Consider the following 16,767-nt stretch of genomic DNA (forward strand, 5'->3'; position numbering starts at 1 on the left):
CAAAAGTTTAACATTTAATGTTGTCGATAAGGCATCAGAAGGATGACGGCGGAGACACAATGATTAACATTCTATGTTGTTATCCCATAAAGACCTCCCCAATCAGTCCCTGTGAGACCAACATTCCTGCTGTCTGCACGCGGTCCCACAAGTTGGAGAACTCATCGCTGGACCAGCCATAACCCACCCTGTGCCATAACCCATGCCATAACCTACCCTGTCCCATAACCCATGCCATAATCCACCCCCTGCCATAACCTATGCCATAACCCACCCTGTCCTATAACCCATGCCATAATCCACCCCCTGCCATAACCTATGCCATAACCCACCCTGTCCTATAACCCATGCCATAATCCACCCCCTGCCATAACCTATGCCATAACCCACCCCGTCCCATAACCCGTGCCATGACCCACCCCATGACCCACCTCTGTCCCGTAAATCCGTGCTGTGTCCGTCTCGTCCTCGGAGTTGGAGAACTCGTCGCTGGACCAGCCGATATCATCCGAGTCTTCGTCTTCTACAGACGTCGTCGCCACGCCGCTGTCGCCATTGCTGGAGGATGATGGGATACCATTGTCGTTGTAATCTTTGGGGGACGGACTCTTCTCGGGCTGGTAGCCCCACTGATTCTGTTTCATCAGTCTGAATCAATAACCGATAATCAATAAATCAGACCCTTCCCAGGCTTGTCGCCCTACTGTCATCAATAATCAATACAACAGGACCCTTATCAAGCAGGTAGCCCCCTGATTCTGTTTCATCAGTCTGAATCAATAATCAATAAATCAGACCCTTCCCAGGCTTGTCGCCCTACTGTCATCAAAATCAATAATCAATAAATCAGAACCCTTCTCAGGCTGGCAGCCCCACTGATTCTGTTTCATCTGAATCAATAAATCAGAACCCTTCCCAGGCTGTTGTAACTGCAGTTAGGATGTCCACACTTGGGGACAGGTTCTGTATTACCTGTAGCTCTAAGTACTGTACAGAATTGTACTTAGACTACAGAACTGTACTTAGATAACAGAACTGTACATGGACTACAGAACTGTGTACTTAGAACCATAGAACAGTAGGAGTGTTCTTAGTTGTGCACCGTGTTCGGGGACAGGTTTGGCCATTAACTGTCCTGTATTTCAGTAGTTCTAAGTACAGTTTTAGAACTACAGAGCTGTACTAATAGACTATACTATAGACCTGTAAGTACATAGAACAATAAGAGTGTCCTTACTTGTGCACCGTGTTTGGGGACAGGTTTGGCCGCTGACTGTCCGGTATTCTCTGCATGTCTGAGAGGTCGGAAGACTGGCGCTGAGTCACTCCTGGCAAAAGAGAAAGTTTCATTACTGTACAGAACTGTGCTCCATGCGACCTGGACCCTTCATTACAAGTGTCGATATTTAACCCTTCATTAAAGTGTTGATATTTAACCCTTCATTACAAGTGTTGATATTTAACCCTTCATTAAAGTGTTGATATTTAACCCTTCATTACAAGTGTTGATATTTAACCCTTCATTACAAGTGTTGATATTTAACCCTTCATTACAAGTGTTGATCTAAATGGTAGACAAATAGCTTCAATGGTGACATGGGAAACCAGAACAAGTTATAGGGTGTGGATACAGGAAACCAGAACAAGTTATAGGGTGTGGATACAGGAAACCAGAACAAGTTATAGGGTGTGGATACAGGAAACCAGAACAAGTTATAGGGTGTGGATACAGGAAACCAGAACAAGTTATCGGGTGGAGATACAGGAAACCAGAACAAGTTATAGGGTGTGGATACAGGAAACCAGAACAAGTTATAGGGTGTGGATACAGGAAACCAGAACAAGTTATAGGGTGGGGATACAGGAAACCAGAACAAGTTATAGGGTGTGGATACGGGAAACCAGAACAAGTTATAGGGTGGGGATACGGGAAACCAGAACAAGTTATAGGGTGTGGATACAGGAAACCAGAACAAGTTATAGGGTGTGGACACAGGAAACCAGAATAAGTTATAGGGTGTGGATACAGGAAACCAGAACAAGTTATAGGGTGTGGATACGGGAAACCAGAACAAGTTATAGGGTGGGGATACGGGAAACCAGAACAAGTTATAGGGTGTGGATACAGGAAACCAGAACAAGTTATAGGGTGTGGACACAGGAAACCAGAACATGTTATAGGGTGTGGATACAGGAAACCTCCTTTAGGCCACACCAATTTAATTTCTTGGTTCACGGATTCGCTCGCTCCTATTTTTTGGAAAAAAAAATAAAAATAAAAATTACCACTCAGCCAATTTTCACCATTAATGAAACCATTCACCAACTTTCTGGTGTAGCAAACATAAAAGCTGACACTACTTTTGTAATTTTCAATGCACAGGTGCTGTTACTGTACAGCAATAGTGTTTTTGTACTTTTTTCAAGCTGAAAACTTTTTATTCTTTATGTTTTAGATTAGCCCTTACCTTTACCCCAACCATTTTACAATTTTTATTTTTATTTCGCCCTCTCGCTCCATATTTTTAATGAAAAAATCCGTGAACCAAGAAATTAAATTGGTGTGGCCTTATGGGTACGTGTGTTCTTGCAGTTACACACACTTCTGCTTCCCTGGACAGCCCCAAATATGGGGTCTAAATGTGATGCAATCTAATCGTGATATAGGAAGAAGACAGGACAAAACTGTACATGTAGTACTGTTGTTGGGTGGTTTAGTATTAGAACTACAGAACTATACATACAACTACAGAACTGTACATAGAGATACAGAACTGTACATAGAAGTGGAGTACTGAACATAGAGATACAGAACTGTACATAGAACTGGTGATGAACATAGAACTACAGATCAGTAATCGTGTCTAAACTTGACACAGGAAGAAGACAGGTGAGTTTACCTGCAGTGCTTTTGCCGGGAGCCCGGGTGTTCGCTGGCAGCGAGTTAGTCTTACGAGTAGCTACACAACAAGGAAGGAAGGAGGGAAGCATTAGTATCCTGTAGCACCAATGGCAGATGCTAGGAGGCGCTAATAGTCAAGTCGGCCCAATGCAAGCAGCAGTCAGTAAGTCAGCAACATATAAGTAAGTAGGCTCATCATTTACTCAACCATCTGTCATTATCTATAATATAGTGATAAAGGATAATCGGACATGAAGAAATGTACATTATTCTCTAGCTTTAGCTACTGTAGCTTGGTTACAAGTTGAAAGAGCACTTAATTAAGACGAGTGTACTTCGAAAAGTGATGGGAAGTAATATTCAGGGACAGAAAAGCCTGGTCTGTCATCCAACAACGCTCTAACTTCTTGTAAGACTGCATATCTATATCATATCTTCACTCTGCAGACATGCAATATGTTGTAGGGGAATGTATCATCTTAACGTTAGGCAGCCTGTTCCCTACATGTGTGCAAGTTTGTCTGTGATGTCTGTTCAGCCTGTTCGAATTCCCTACATGTGTGCAAGTTTGTCTGTGTGTTTGGATCTTCTGAAGGGTGTGCAGGACAAACAATAAGCAGTATGATGACAAAACACAAGGAAGGAACTTCAATACAACGCATACTTGTCAACAGGTTACGAATACAAATGTACTTGTAATTAAGGATCGTCAAACTTGACTAAAAGTTAACTGAAAGTGAATTCAAACATAATAAACTGAAAGAAAAGCTGAGCAACATCCAACCTTCAGACTGGGGAGTAAGGTGTACTGCAGGGTTAAAGGTCGTGTCGGGCATGGCCCCTGCAGGGTTAGACGTGACCCTGCCCTGCACATCAAACTGAGGATGTTGTTGTTGATGTTGTTGTTGTTGTTGATGTTGTTGTTGTTTATGAGATACAGCAGGGGAAGCCCCGGCCCCACCTTTACAAGCGTCGAACTGTGAGAGCAGCACTCTGCGGATCTCCTTCAGCCAGATGGACTTGGTCTCTGCTGTGGGCGCCTGGATGGTGTACACCTCCGACCTGCCGTGCAGCCAGACCTCAAACTTACGGGCGTCCCCTTTAACGTTCTCTGTGATGCCTACTGCACTCATCTGTACAGACACATAACACAAACATTACACACTCAGCTAACCCTAACCCTGGAGCCAGACCTCAAACTTACGGGCATCGCCTTTCACGTTCTCTGTGATGCCTACTGCACTCATCTGGGGGCAGAAAACACACATTACACACTCAGCTAACCCTAACCCTGGATGGTGTACACCTCCGACCTGCCGTGGAGCCACTCAAACTTACGGGCGTCGCCTTTAACATTCTCTGTGATGCCTACTGCACTCATCTGTACAGACACATAACACAAAAATTACACACACATCTGTACAGACACATAACATAATTATTACACACTCATCACGGTTCACATTCTCTGGGATGCCATCTCCCTCCTTGAAGTAAGTTTGTAAGTTAGTAGGTGTGTTACCTGTATACAGTTCTTGTAGCTGTAGCAGGCCCTCTCCCCTTCCTTGATGTAAGTTTGTAAGTTAGTAAGTGTGTTACCTGTATGCAGTTCTTGTAGCTGTAGCAGGCCCTCCCTCCCTCCTGTATGTAAGTTTGTAAGTTAGTAAGTGTGTTACCTGTATGCAGTTCTTGTAGCTGTAGCAGGCCCTCCCTCCCTCCTTTATGTAAGTTTGTAAGTTAGTAAGTGTGTTACCTGTATGCAGTTCTTGTAGCTGTAGCAGGCCCTCCCTCCCTCCTTTATGTAAGTTTGTAAGTTAGTAAGTGTGTTACCTGTATGCAGTTCTTGTAGCTGTAGCAGACCCTCTCTCCTTGATGTAAGTTTGTAAGTTAGTAAGTGTGTTACCTGTATGCAGTTCTTGTAGCTGTAGCAGACCCTCTCTCCTTGATGTAAGTTTGTAAGTTAGTAAGTGTGTTACCTGTATACAGTTCTTATAGCTGTAGCAGGCCCTCTCCCCTTCCTTGATGTCTTCCCGTTTCTTACAGAAGAGCAGCAGCTTCTCGTACAGGAAGATGTGTCTCTGCATGGGGCGGATCCGCAGAGCCTTGACCTTGCTGTCCTTACTGGAGCCCCAGACGCTGAAGGAGCCCTGCATCAGCAGCTTCCCCTGCTGGGACAGGTCACCCTGGGGGAGGGGGGCAACAACACAACAACACAGGTCACCCTGGGGGAGGGGGGCAACAACACATCAACACAGGTCACCCTGGGGGAGCAACAACTCTCTTAACAACACAGTTGCTGAGGAAACATCCTAATTAACAACAAAGTGTTCTTCACACAGCAATGAAAGGTGATACTTGGCTTCACACAGCAATGAAAGGTGATACTTGGCTTCACACAGCAATGAAAGGTGATACTTGGCTTCACACAGCAATGAAAGGTGATACTTGTCGTGGCTCAACTTACATCAAACCCGGTGATGGCGATCTGATGCATGATGTCATTGACATTTTTAAGGACCTCCAGCATGGTGGCCAGTGCGTCATCTATGTCCTGCCTGCCTTCCTGGTCCTGAGTGTATTTCAGCATCTCCTTCAGCAGCAGCTGGTACTTCGTGATGCGCTGCACTGGCTTCAGCAGGTACGCTTCTAAAGGCAGCTTGTGCTCCAGTCTGAGCTGGCACTCCTGTAGGGAACAATGGACAGCTCAAGGGTTAGGCTTCTAAAGGCAGCTTGTGGTCCAGTCTGAGCTGGCACTCCTGTAGGGAACAATGGACAGCACAGGGTTAGGCTTCTAAAGGCAGCTTGTGCTCCAGTCTGAGCTGGCACTCCTGTAGGGAACAATGGACAGCTCAGGGTTAGGCTTCTAAAGGCAGCTTGTGCTCCAGTCTGAGCTGGCACTCCTGTAGGGAACAATGGACAGCTCAGGGTTAGGCTTCTAAAGGCAGCTTGTGCTCCAGTCTGAGCTGGCACTCCTGTAGGGAACAATGGACAGCACAAGGGTTAGGCTTCTAAAGGCAGCTTGTGCTCCAGTCTGAGCTGGCACTCCTGTAGGGAACAATGGACAGCTCAGGGTTAGGCTTCTAAAGGCAGCTTGTGCTCCAGTCTGAGCTGGCACTCCTGTAGGGAACAATGGACAGCTCAGGGTTAGGCTTCTAAAGGCAGCTTGTGCTCCAGTCTGAGCTGGCACTCCTGTAGGGAACAATGGACAGCTCAGGGTTAGGCTTCTAAAGGCAGCTTGTGCTCCAGTCTGAGCTGGCACTCCTGTAGGGAACAATGGACAGCTCAGGGTTAGGCTTCTAAAGAGCAGTTACCACTAATACAAATCTACATAGGCGATAATGTAAAAGTTAGCAAGTTCAGGGTGTCATAATCTCATCCGTGAACATTCCAGGTCATAAGAACTCACCCCACACAGCAGCCCGCTATCTCAAGTGTCCAAAAGTCTAATCTTTAAACTTTCTGGACAGCGCAACTATTCCAGCGGTCAAATCTTGCCGCCATCTTGCTTTTCATGACGTCATTTTTGGGACTCAGCACTTGAAATTAGGGGTCAGCACAGGCCGAAAAGATGGACCAAAACCTAGTTTTTTGGCCGAATCTGAACATCTGCAACCTACACTGTCTCACCAATATGAAATGTTACTTTCATTTTCCTGCTAAACGTCGAAAATAGGCTAAAATACTGTAGGGACTCGTTTTGGGCCTTTTGCGCCTGCGTCAATTAGGGTCATTGCCCTAAAGGCAGCTTGTGCTCCAGTCTGAGCTGGCACTCCTGTAGGGAGCAATGGACAGCACAAGGGTTAGGCTTCTAAAGGCAGCTTGTGCTCCAGTCTGAGCTGGCACTCCTGTAGGGAGCAATGGACAGCACAAGGGTTAGGCTTCTAAAGGCAGCTTGTGCTCCAGTCTGAGCTGGCACTCCTGTAGGGAACAATGGACAGCTCAGGGTTAGGCTTCTAAAGGCAGCTTGTGCTCCAGTCTGAGCTGGCACTCCTGCAGGGAACAATGGACAGCACAAGGGTTAGGCTTCTAAAGGCAGCTTGTGCTCCAGTCTGAGCTGGCACTCCTGTAGGGAACAACGGACAGCTCAGGGTTAGGCTTCTAAAGGCAGCTTGTGCTCCAGTCTGAGCTGGCACTCCTGTAGGGAGCAATGGACAGCACAAGGGTTAGGCTTCTAAAGGCTGGTTAGCTGGTGAGTTTGTAAGTCAGTAAAGGTAAGTTTGTAAGTCAGTATGTGAGTGTGTAAGTAAGTGAGTGTAAGTCACTAAATGAGTGTGTAAGAAGTTGCAATGCTACCTTGAAGAAGGCGTTGTCGCCACAGTCCCTGCGAAGCGCCTCGGAGCGAGTCTTGTTCTGGCAGTATTTGCTGTACATCTGCAGGTCTTCTTGCTGTGGGACAGATAAAAGTTTCAGCCAGGTAACAACAAAAGTCTCAGCCAGGTAACAACAAGTCTCAGCCAGGTAACAACAAGTCTCAGCCAGGTAACAACAAAACTCTCAGCCAGGTAACAACAAAAGTCTCAGCAAGGTAACAACAAAAGTCTCAGCCAGGTAACAACAAGTCTCAGCCAGGTAACAACAAAACTCTCAGCCAGGTAACAACAAAAGTCTCAGCAAGGTAACAACAAAAGTCTCAGCCAGGTAACAACAAGTCTCAGCCAGGTAACAACAAGTCTCAGCCAGGTAACAACAAGTCTCAGCCAGGTAACAACAAGTCTCAGCCAGGTAACAACAAAACTCTCAGCCAGGTAACAACAAGTCTCAGCCAGGTAACAACAAGTCTCAGCCAGGTAACAACAAGTCTCAGCCAGGTAACAACAAAACTCTCAGCCAGGTAACAACAAAAGTCTCAGCCAGGTAACAACAAAAGTCTCAGCAAGGTAACAACAAAAGTCTCAGCAAGGTAACAACAAAAGTCTCAGCCAGGTAACAACAAAAGTCTCAGCCAGGTAACAACAAAAGTCTCAGCCAGGTAACAACAAAAGTCTCAGCAAGGTAACAACAAAAGTCTCAGCCAGGTAACAACAAAAGTCTCAGCCAGGTAACAACAAAAGTCTCAGCAAGGTAACAACAAAAGTCTCAGCCAGGTAACAACAAAAGTCTCAGCAAGGTAACAACAAAAGTCTCAGCAAGGTAACATGGAACCCCATTTTACATCCCTTCTGAAAGACGAAATTCAATGCAGCTCTGACCAAGGGTTGAATCCTTCCGAGCTGGTTCGAGGAAAATGTCTGGTCGTACAACAATGACATGCTAAAATCCTCAGTCTTTGACATGACATAAATTGGTTTGGTTCGTGTGAATAGACCCGCGGCATCGGGTGACAAAACATCCTTTCCACAAAACAGTGCACTGCTGCTGTTTCAGATTATAGCAACAAGACTTACCCTTTCCACAAAACATCTTCCAACGAGCGCCGGTCGGTCTCGATGGCTCTCCAACAACACCAGGAACACCCTGACAAACAAACAAACAAACATGTCAACAAACAGTAAATTACACTAGTTAACAACTTGTGTTACTATGTGTGAGTAATTTACTAGCAGAGTAATTTACTAGCAGAGTAATTTACAATTGTTTAGAAGTGACTTATAACTTACAAGGTTAGATAGGTTGTGCAGATCGAGGTGACAATTAAACTGAAGAGTTAGCTGTAGAGTTAGGTAGATCATGTGACGTGTTTCTAAGTTGAAGAGTTGGCGAGATTGTGTAGGTGATGAAGTAGTAGAAGTTGTAGAGTTAGGTAGATGTCACATGTAAGTTGTAGACTCAGTTAGATGTGGCAAAAATTTTATATATACAAAGATTCCTCCCTACTAACTCATTGAGGAATTTGTAGAGTTAGATGTGGCAGGTACTTACTTATTGTGGAAGCTGTAGAGTTAGGTAGATGTGACTTACTCATTGTGGAAGTTGAAGAGTTAGGTAGATGTGACTTACTCATTGTGGAAGTTAAAGAGTTAGGTAGATGTGACTTACTCATTGTGGAAGTTGAAGAGTTAGGTAGATGTGACTTACTCATTGTGGAAGTTGTAGAGTTAGGTAGATGTGACTTACTCATTGTGGAAGTTGTAGAGTTAGGTAGATGTGACTTACTCATTGTGGAAGTTGTAGATCTCGTCCAGGTTGCCGAAGAGGATGCTGCGCTTGCCGTGCAGGATGGGGGGGATGAGATGGGCCAGCTCAGGATTGTCAAACTGCTTGTAGTAGCCCTGGAAATGCAGTAGTCAGATGTTTATTACAGTGGTCAGAAGTGACAGGTAAGTTGTAGAATTAGGCACATGTGACATGTAATTTGTAGGCAGTTAGATAGCTGAGTGAGCTCAGGGTTGTTAAACTGCTGATCATAATATCATCAACTGCTTACTAGTATAGCCCTAAGGAAATTATAGCTAGGAAAAGTTCTTTCTGCATTTTCAACTGCCATCATCATCTACCATCCTACTGAGCCTCCTTCTTGCCATAGGACCTGGACGCAAGAATTTTCCTTTACAGAAGCTATATATTTTATAGTAGAAGTTGACTTTTACATATCATACATAACATATCAAAGTTGATTGCTGTAGTTATATCATAAAAGTTACAGTATCTACTGATCTTACTGATGAAGATTCCTTATCTTTAGCAGATGAAGCTTACCTCGAGAATATCGTACAGTTCGCTGACGTAGCTTACCTCGAGAATATCGTACAGTTCGCTGACAAAGCTTACCTCGAGAATATCGTACAGTTCGCTGACAAAGCTTACCTCGAGAATATCGTACAGTTCGCTGACAAAGCTTACCTCGAGAATATCGTACAGTTCGCTGACGTAGCTTACCTCGAGAATATCGTACAGTTCGCTGACGAAGCTTACCTCGAGAATATCGTACAGTTCGCTGACAAAGCTTACCTCGAGAATATCGTACAGTTCGCTGACGTAGCTTACCTCGAGAATATCGTACAGTTCGCTGACAAAGCTTACCTCGAGAATATCGTACAGTTCGCTGACAAAGCTTACCTCGAGAATATCGTACAGTTCGCTGACAAAGCTTACCTCGAGAATATCGTACAGTTCGCTGACGAAGCTTACCTCGAGAATATCGTACAGTTCGCTGACGAAGCTTACCTCGAGAATATCGTACAGTTCGCTGACAAAGCTTACCTCGAGAATATCGTACAGTTCGCTGACAAAGCTTACCTCGAGAATATCGTACAGTTCGCTGACAAAGCTTACCTCGAGAATATCGTACAGTTCGCTGACGAAGCTTACCTCGAGAATATCGTACAGTTCGCTGACGAAGCTTACCTCGAGAATATCGTACAGTTCGCTGACGAAGCTTACCTCGAGAATATCGTACAGTTCGCTGACAAAGCTTACCTCGAGAATATCGTACAGTTCGCTGACGTAGCTTACCTCGAGAATATCGTACAGTTCGCTGACAAAGCTTACCTCGAGAATATCGTACAGTTCGCTGACGAAGCTTACCTCGAGAATATCGTACAGTTCGCTGACGAAGCTTACCTCGAGAATATCGTACAGTTCGCTGACGTAGCTTACCTCGAGAATATCGTACAGTTCGCTGACGAAGCTTACCTCGAGAATATCGTACAGTTCGCTGACGTAGCTTACCTCGAGAATATCGTACAGTTCGCTGACGAAGCTTACCTCGAGAATATCGTACAGTTCGCTGACGTAGCTTACCTCGAGAATATCGTACAGTTCGCTGACGTAGATCTGTTCTGTATCCAGCAGCTCGTTCATCACGTGTCTGTAACAGAACAAATTAATCCATCAATTATAACATTTGACAGGAATTACAGAAGAGCATGGTGGCTACATTATTAATCACTGCCTGTAAACAGCACAAACAAACAAACAAACAAACAAACAGCCAAGCCAGGTCCGGATGGATGGAAGCGAGCCACAAATGAGGTGTGAAAAATTTCTACCTGGCTTCCTTCCCCACCGACCTCTGGAATATGGTCCTGAGGGTTGGGATCACCCCCGTACCCCTGTAGGGATGGTACAGTCCACCATGTCATGGCTACAGCAGTTGGAGCCATCCATGGAGGTTCAAGGGTAGAAAGGATGGAGGGACAAAACAAAGGGACACACCCCTGTCATAATGGTACAGTCTGCACATCCATTTAACTGGTACAGCCTGCACAACCCTATAAAAATGGTACAGCCCGCACACCCCTTTAATTTATGGTATGTTCTCTATTATCTATTTATTCATTTATGTTCTCTATGGTGCAAGGAATGATGACGGGCTGAGAAGAGAGCTGAAAGTTTGTTGCATGTTTTAGTTATACTGTAAATGAGTCTTTATACGTAGTTCCTGTAGCTTTGTCGTGTCAATAAAGATTTCTTCTGTGTCAACTTACAGTCAATGCTACACTGTGCTGTCAAATACAGCCAATGCTACACTGGAGGCTTTTTGAGCCCCCTGTGGCCCACATTTCCCAGGGAACCAGAACCAAACACATGTCTTCATCTGGCCCACAGGAGAACCAAACACATGTCTTCATCTGGCCCACAGGAGACCAGAACCAAACACATGTCTCCATCTGGCCCACAGGAGAACCAGAACCAAACACATGTCTTCATCTGGCCCACAGGGAACCAGAACCAAACACATGTCTCCATCTGGCCCACAGGAGAACCAGAACCAAACACATGTCTTCATCTGGCCCACAGGAGAACCAGAACCAAACACATGTCTTCATCTGGCCCACTGTGGCCTACATTTGGGGCTGTCAGCATTACCCAGCTGGGGACTGAACCACTGTCAGTGCAGGGGGGACCTTCTACTCCTGGCTTGCCAACAATAGGGTCATTGACCCTCGCTGGGCCTGGCCTTGTGTCTGCCCAGGGACAATGGGAATAAGGAAGGCCCCTCCCCGGGGTGCAGGCATAGAACAGTGAGAACAAGGGGCTTTATCAACGAGAGAATACGTAAGAACAAGGGGCTTTATCAACAAGAGAATACGTAAGAACAAGGGGCTTTATCAACAAGAGAATACGTAAGAACAAGGGGCTTTATCAACAAGAGAATACGTAAGAACAAGGGGCTTTATCAACAAGAGAATACGTAAGAACAAGGAGCTTTATCAACAGGAAAATACGTAAGAACAAGGAGCTTTATCAACAAGAGAATACGTAAGAACAAGGAGCTTTATCAACAAGAGAAAACGTAAGAACAGGGGGCTTTATCAACAAGAGAAGACATTACTGTAAAGTCCCCTATCTGGGAGTGCAGGCATCAGGACGTGTTGTCTGACATGCATGTCAATCATTTCTGTGCTGAGTGGTAACCATGGCAATGTCAGCTGTGAGTATTGGAGAGCTCAGACGGGTCCTTTTCCACTGGATATAGTACACTGGATAAAGGAGAAACAAACTCTCCCTCAAGTTAAACTTTCTCCCTGAAGTTTCCATCTAGTCCATAAATACAGCATCCACATCCAACCAGAAATGGATCTCCCCTGGTTACCTCCCTCCCCACCAGAAATGGCTCTCCCCACACCTCCCCAAACTTGTCCCAGGGTGTCCGTTTACTGGTCTTTACTTCCCCAGCCCCATAAAATATATCACAGTGAAAACTTCACAAGCACTGGCCCAAACTCCAAGTTTGCTGCAATGATCTTGAACTATGAAATTTTCCACCCAAAACTGATGCAGCTGGCGGAGTCACCGAACAAAGTTTGCACAGAACAATTAAGCATGGACTTGGCGGCATGCCAACAAGAATGTGGAACTGAACATTCCAGGCAAGAAGTTGAGACAAAAGTTCTTATGTGGAGGAAGGAGAAAACTTAACCTCATTCCTTCAAGGTGGCTTAGGCATGACCTCTAAGGCAGTCCCAATGACACCCGAGTCTTTTGACATCTGGAGTTCTCCGTTAAAATTAAGATTACCTGGATTCTTCAAACACTGAAACATTCTTACCGCCAGGGTTTGATTAACTCCCTGGGATCTTGATGATCTGTATCTATTTTGAGGCACTTGGCAGTGCGCCTGCCCCTCCCCCTGCAGCAGTTGTACGTCCCACAAGTGTTTTTCATTCAGGCAGTGACAGAAGCAGTAACCAGGTCAGCAGTCTGGGGAGCACAAGTCTGCACTAAACCCTACAGTCCTGTACCCTACAATTCTGTACAGGCTGCACTAAAAACAGCTCCTGAACCTCAACACTTGGATTTACCCTCAGCACAAGAGCAGGACTCAACACTGAAGTCTCCTCCTTCAAAGGTAAGATGTGACTTTCCCTCTCAGTGGCCACTACTTCTACTATTACTGAGCCCACTTCCTGGGAAAGTGATGGAGGCTAGAATAAACACCAGAGGTGCCAGTTTGCTGGCAGACTGCTGGAAAATGTGTCAACATCCCCTGTTATACTCTGGGTACCTCGGATGATGGTTGCAAGTAATTCCCCAGATGAATTATGCTGCTGTACAATACAGTTCCTATTATGTTCCTCTGGGCCACTCTATTGTTTCCTACTCTCCATGCAGAGGTAGGTGGGGAAGGATGCGACACTGTCATTCTCTGTTGGTGGAGCATGTACTGTCACCACCTTCCCTTCCAACCTCTGCTTGGAGCATATAGTTCCCCCTGGTTGGTAGAACTTTGCAGTGCTGCTAACTCCCATGTCATGTGCACTTGTGAGCCTCTGGCCTCCTTTGTTCTGTGCTTGTGATCAGCTGTTTGGTGAGTGGATTTCTGGCCTGACAGTTGCTGCTGCCAGGCGAGAGGAAATGTAGCAGTTTGTTGGTGTACATTACTTCTGCTTGTACAGCCTGCTAAGTCAACACACCACTGCTCTGGGGGAACCACCACTGCCCTGGGTTTCCCTGCCATGCTCAGCAGCCCAAACAACTGGCATTTTTCCTGCTGGGCTGAGTCCAAACAAACACTGGTCTGATGCAGCCAACAGCTGACTGCCTGCCTAGGGATGGAGTTTCCATAGTGGAATTCTGGGCTTCCCAGGGATGGGGTTTCCATAGCGCCATTCTGGGCTTCCCTGGGACGGGGTTTCCATAGCGCCATTCTGGGCTTCCCTGGGACGGGGTTTCCATAGCGCCATTCTGGGCTTCCCTGGGACGGGGTTTCCATAGCGCCATTCTGGGCTTCCCTGGGACGGGGTTTCCATAGCGCCATTCTGGGCTTCCCAGGGACGGAGTTTCCATAGCGCCATTCTGGGCTTCCCAGGGACGGAGTTTCCATAGTCAGATAGTGCCATTCTGGGCTTTGCAGGGATGGAGTTTCCATAGTGGAATTCTGGGCTTCCCTTCGCAGGGATGGAGTTTCCATAGAGGAATTCTGGGCTTCCCATTCTGGTTTTCCATTTCTGGGCCTCCATATGTATTTGGGGCTTCCATGAAATCCCTGACTTAGAAACTGCACAGGTCCCCATAACACCATTTTACAGGTAACGCATATCAACAATGTATGACAGTATCATATTAGGAAGAGTAAAACCTATGGAAGTTATGTCAAAGGTAAACGGCATGACAGCAGGTTTAAACTGGAGAAAACTCCTCCCTTCCACATTATCTTCTCATCTCTGCTCATAATGGTTTAATTAGCCTGAGGCTGACATGATTTAATCATCTGATAATCAGAAGTCAGATCTGAGGTCCTGAAGTTATTTGAAGAATTGCTCCCCACTGCAGGATGGTCGGGAAGCAAGGAGCTCAGGTAACTGGATATCTGCCTAACAGGAGCTCAGGTAACTGGATATCTGCCTAACAGGAGCTCAGGTAACTGGATATCTGCCTACCAAAAGCTCAGGTAACTGGATATCTGCCTACCAGGAGCTCAGGTAACTGGATATCTGCCTACCAGGAGCTCAGGTAACTGGATATCTGCCTAACAGGAGCTCAGGTAACTGGATATCTGCCTACCAGGAGCTCAGGTAACTGGATATCTGCCTAACTGGAGCTCAGGTAACTGGATATCTGCCTAACAGGAGCTCAGGTAACAGGATATCTGCCTACCAGGAGCTCAGGTAACTGGATATCTGCCTAACTGGAGCTCAGGTAACAGGATATCTGCCTACCAGGAGCTCAGGTAACTGGATATCTGCCTAACTGGAGCTCAGGTAACTGGATATCTGCCCACATAACTGTATATCTGTCTAACAGGACCTCAGGTAATGGGATATCTGCCCACATAACTGTATATCTGCCTATCAGGACCCATGGCCAGATTGCTGACCCTGGTACAGACCCATCGTGGCAATCTTCCTCCTCAGCTTTGACTCCAGACTCCTGAACCTGTCCTTTTGTAGTGAATCATTGTTGTTATGGAGGTCAGAGGTCAGTTCCCATTGTGCTTAGATGTGAGAGGTCACTAGTGGATTCTGTGTTACGGAGGTCAGGGTTCACAATTGTCTGCTAGTCTCAATATGGTTCCTCTCGCCCCCCTCAGCCTGGCACAAAGCCTGTCCCAGGAACCACTTTCACTCCCCAGGATCTAGGAACCACTCTCACTTTCACAAAACCTGCCCCAGGAACCACTCGCACTTTCACAGCAAATTTTCTCCCCACCAGGGAGCCATGTTGTACTCTCCAAGCAGAGGTCTGGCCCCGTTGGTTTTTGACCTGTTTCAGGCATTTTTATCGGGTTTTCTATGTGCGGTTTTCTTCATGTCTTTGTGCCAATTAGCCTTATAAACCTGATCACTTCTTCACAGCTAACATATCTGTGTAAAGTTTGGCTGACAGACAAAATAAAAAGCCCATTAAAAACTCTTCATTTGGCTGGACTATACTGTCCATCTAACCTGTTGGTGCCATGACTGGACTACTCTACAGTATAGTTCCCCATGCATCCTTTACATTGATGGTGACTGGCCAGTAAAACCTGTTTCCACATAAACAGTTTGTCACCGATGCTTGTTGATAATCAAGAACAGAAAAGACACGACACCATCTTCCCATCTTAAGTCATAACAATAACAGAAACCAAGGACGACCTTGTAGAAACCAAATAGGTTTTATCTGTGAGTTTCCTGGGCTGCTGCCAGACACGTCAGGGACAAAAGTAAGAGCTAAGGTTGTGAAACTGCATATAAGTTATAACATTAGTAATTACTTAGTGCAGCATGCAAAAGTGACCCTGCCGGCGGACATTAATTTTACCCATGATTCTTCCAAAGGCACGGCTTGACATTGAATGACCTCTGATGTTCTATAATTGAACGTCATACATACATGAAGTTGTAATCAAACAACAAAATGTACAGTGACTTCCCTACAGTTAGCTACAAACTACAAAGCAGGAACACGAAGTCCTACAGCTGTAATATCATGTTACACTTGAGCAGGACAGAAGCCAAGTCTCCTGAACTTTCTCCACAAGACATCACAGTAACTGAGTTTGAAGCTGACAGCTAACTGGATGGGGAGGGGGGCGACCTCTGAAACTCTGTTCTATGAGAGTGTCAACCTCAGTACAAGACATCTCAGTTTGGCAGAGGTCCCCTGCCTGTCACCTGAGTCTGAAGCTACTCTAACAACTGGCTGATGTATTTTGGCCAAGTGCCTGTCTGGGGCAGACAGGTCAGGATCACTTCGCACAGGACGCCTCTCTGGCACAGGACGCCTCTCTGAGTTTATTGTTCATTGACTCCATTGAGCCTCTCTGAATTACTCTAAGGCCGAACTCCGCCACTTGCTACACAGGTGTCCACTGGGCTCCAACATCCCATTTTCCAACACCCCTGCATTTGTATGTTCTGAAACCCCTATGTTCTGACACCCCTATGCTCCAACACCCCTATGTTCCGACACCCCTATGTTCCAACACCCCTATGTTCCGACACCCCTATGCTCCCACACCCCTATATTCCCACACCCCTATATTCCCACATCCCTATGCT

General features: G+C 45.9%; 2 protein-coding genes across 8 annotated transcripts in view; one reads left to right on the top strand and one right to left on the bottom strand.

Annotated features, from left to right (window-relative positions):
* Positions 1-452: 452 nt before the first annotated feature.
* Positions 453-16,767, bottom strand: part of LOC118427791 (guanine nucleotide exchange factor DBS-like) — a gene marked incomplete at its 3' end in the record, with an annotated part of 83,478 nt that continues 67,163 nt past the window's right edge. For 4 of the 7 annotated variants that reach the window (XM_035837723.1, XM_035837724.1, XM_035837722.1 and 1 more), the window contains 12 exon segments: positions 453-648; positions 1,238-1,328; positions 2,901-2,960; positions 3,687-3,981; positions 4,096-4,149; positions 4,879-5,085; positions 5,367-5,585; positions 7,196-7,288; positions 8,287-8,356; positions 8,996-9,111; positions 10,583-10,649; positions 10,831-10,893. In XM_035837723.1, coding sequence (XP_035693616.1) covers positions 453-648; positions 1,238-1,328; positions 2,901-2,960; positions 3,687-3,981; positions 4,096-4,149; positions 4,879-5,085; positions 5,367-5,585; positions 7,196-7,288; positions 8,287-8,356; positions 8,996-9,111; positions 10,583-10,649; positions 10,831-10,893 — 1,531 coding nt within the window. 7 annotated transcript variants of the gene reach the window in all.
* LOC118427800 (leucine-rich repeat-containing protein 15-like) overlaps positions 12,829-16,767 on the top strand; it is an 18,473-nt gene continuing 14,534 nt past the window's right edge. Inside the window, exon 1 of the mRNA XM_035837756.1 lies at positions 12,829-13,133. The gene's annotated coding sequence lies outside the window, so the exon portion shown is untranslated. The remainder of the gene's footprint in view (positions 13,134-16,767) is intronic.

Source organism: Branchiostoma floridae, chromosome 12 (genome assembly GCF_000003815.2).
Source record: "Branchiostoma floridae strain S238N-H82 chromosome 12, Bfl_VNyyK, whole genome shotgun sequence".
NCBI classification, from domain to species: Eukaryota; Metazoa; Chordata; class Leptocardii; order Amphioxiformes; family Branchiostomatidae; genus Branchiostoma; species Branchiostoma floridae.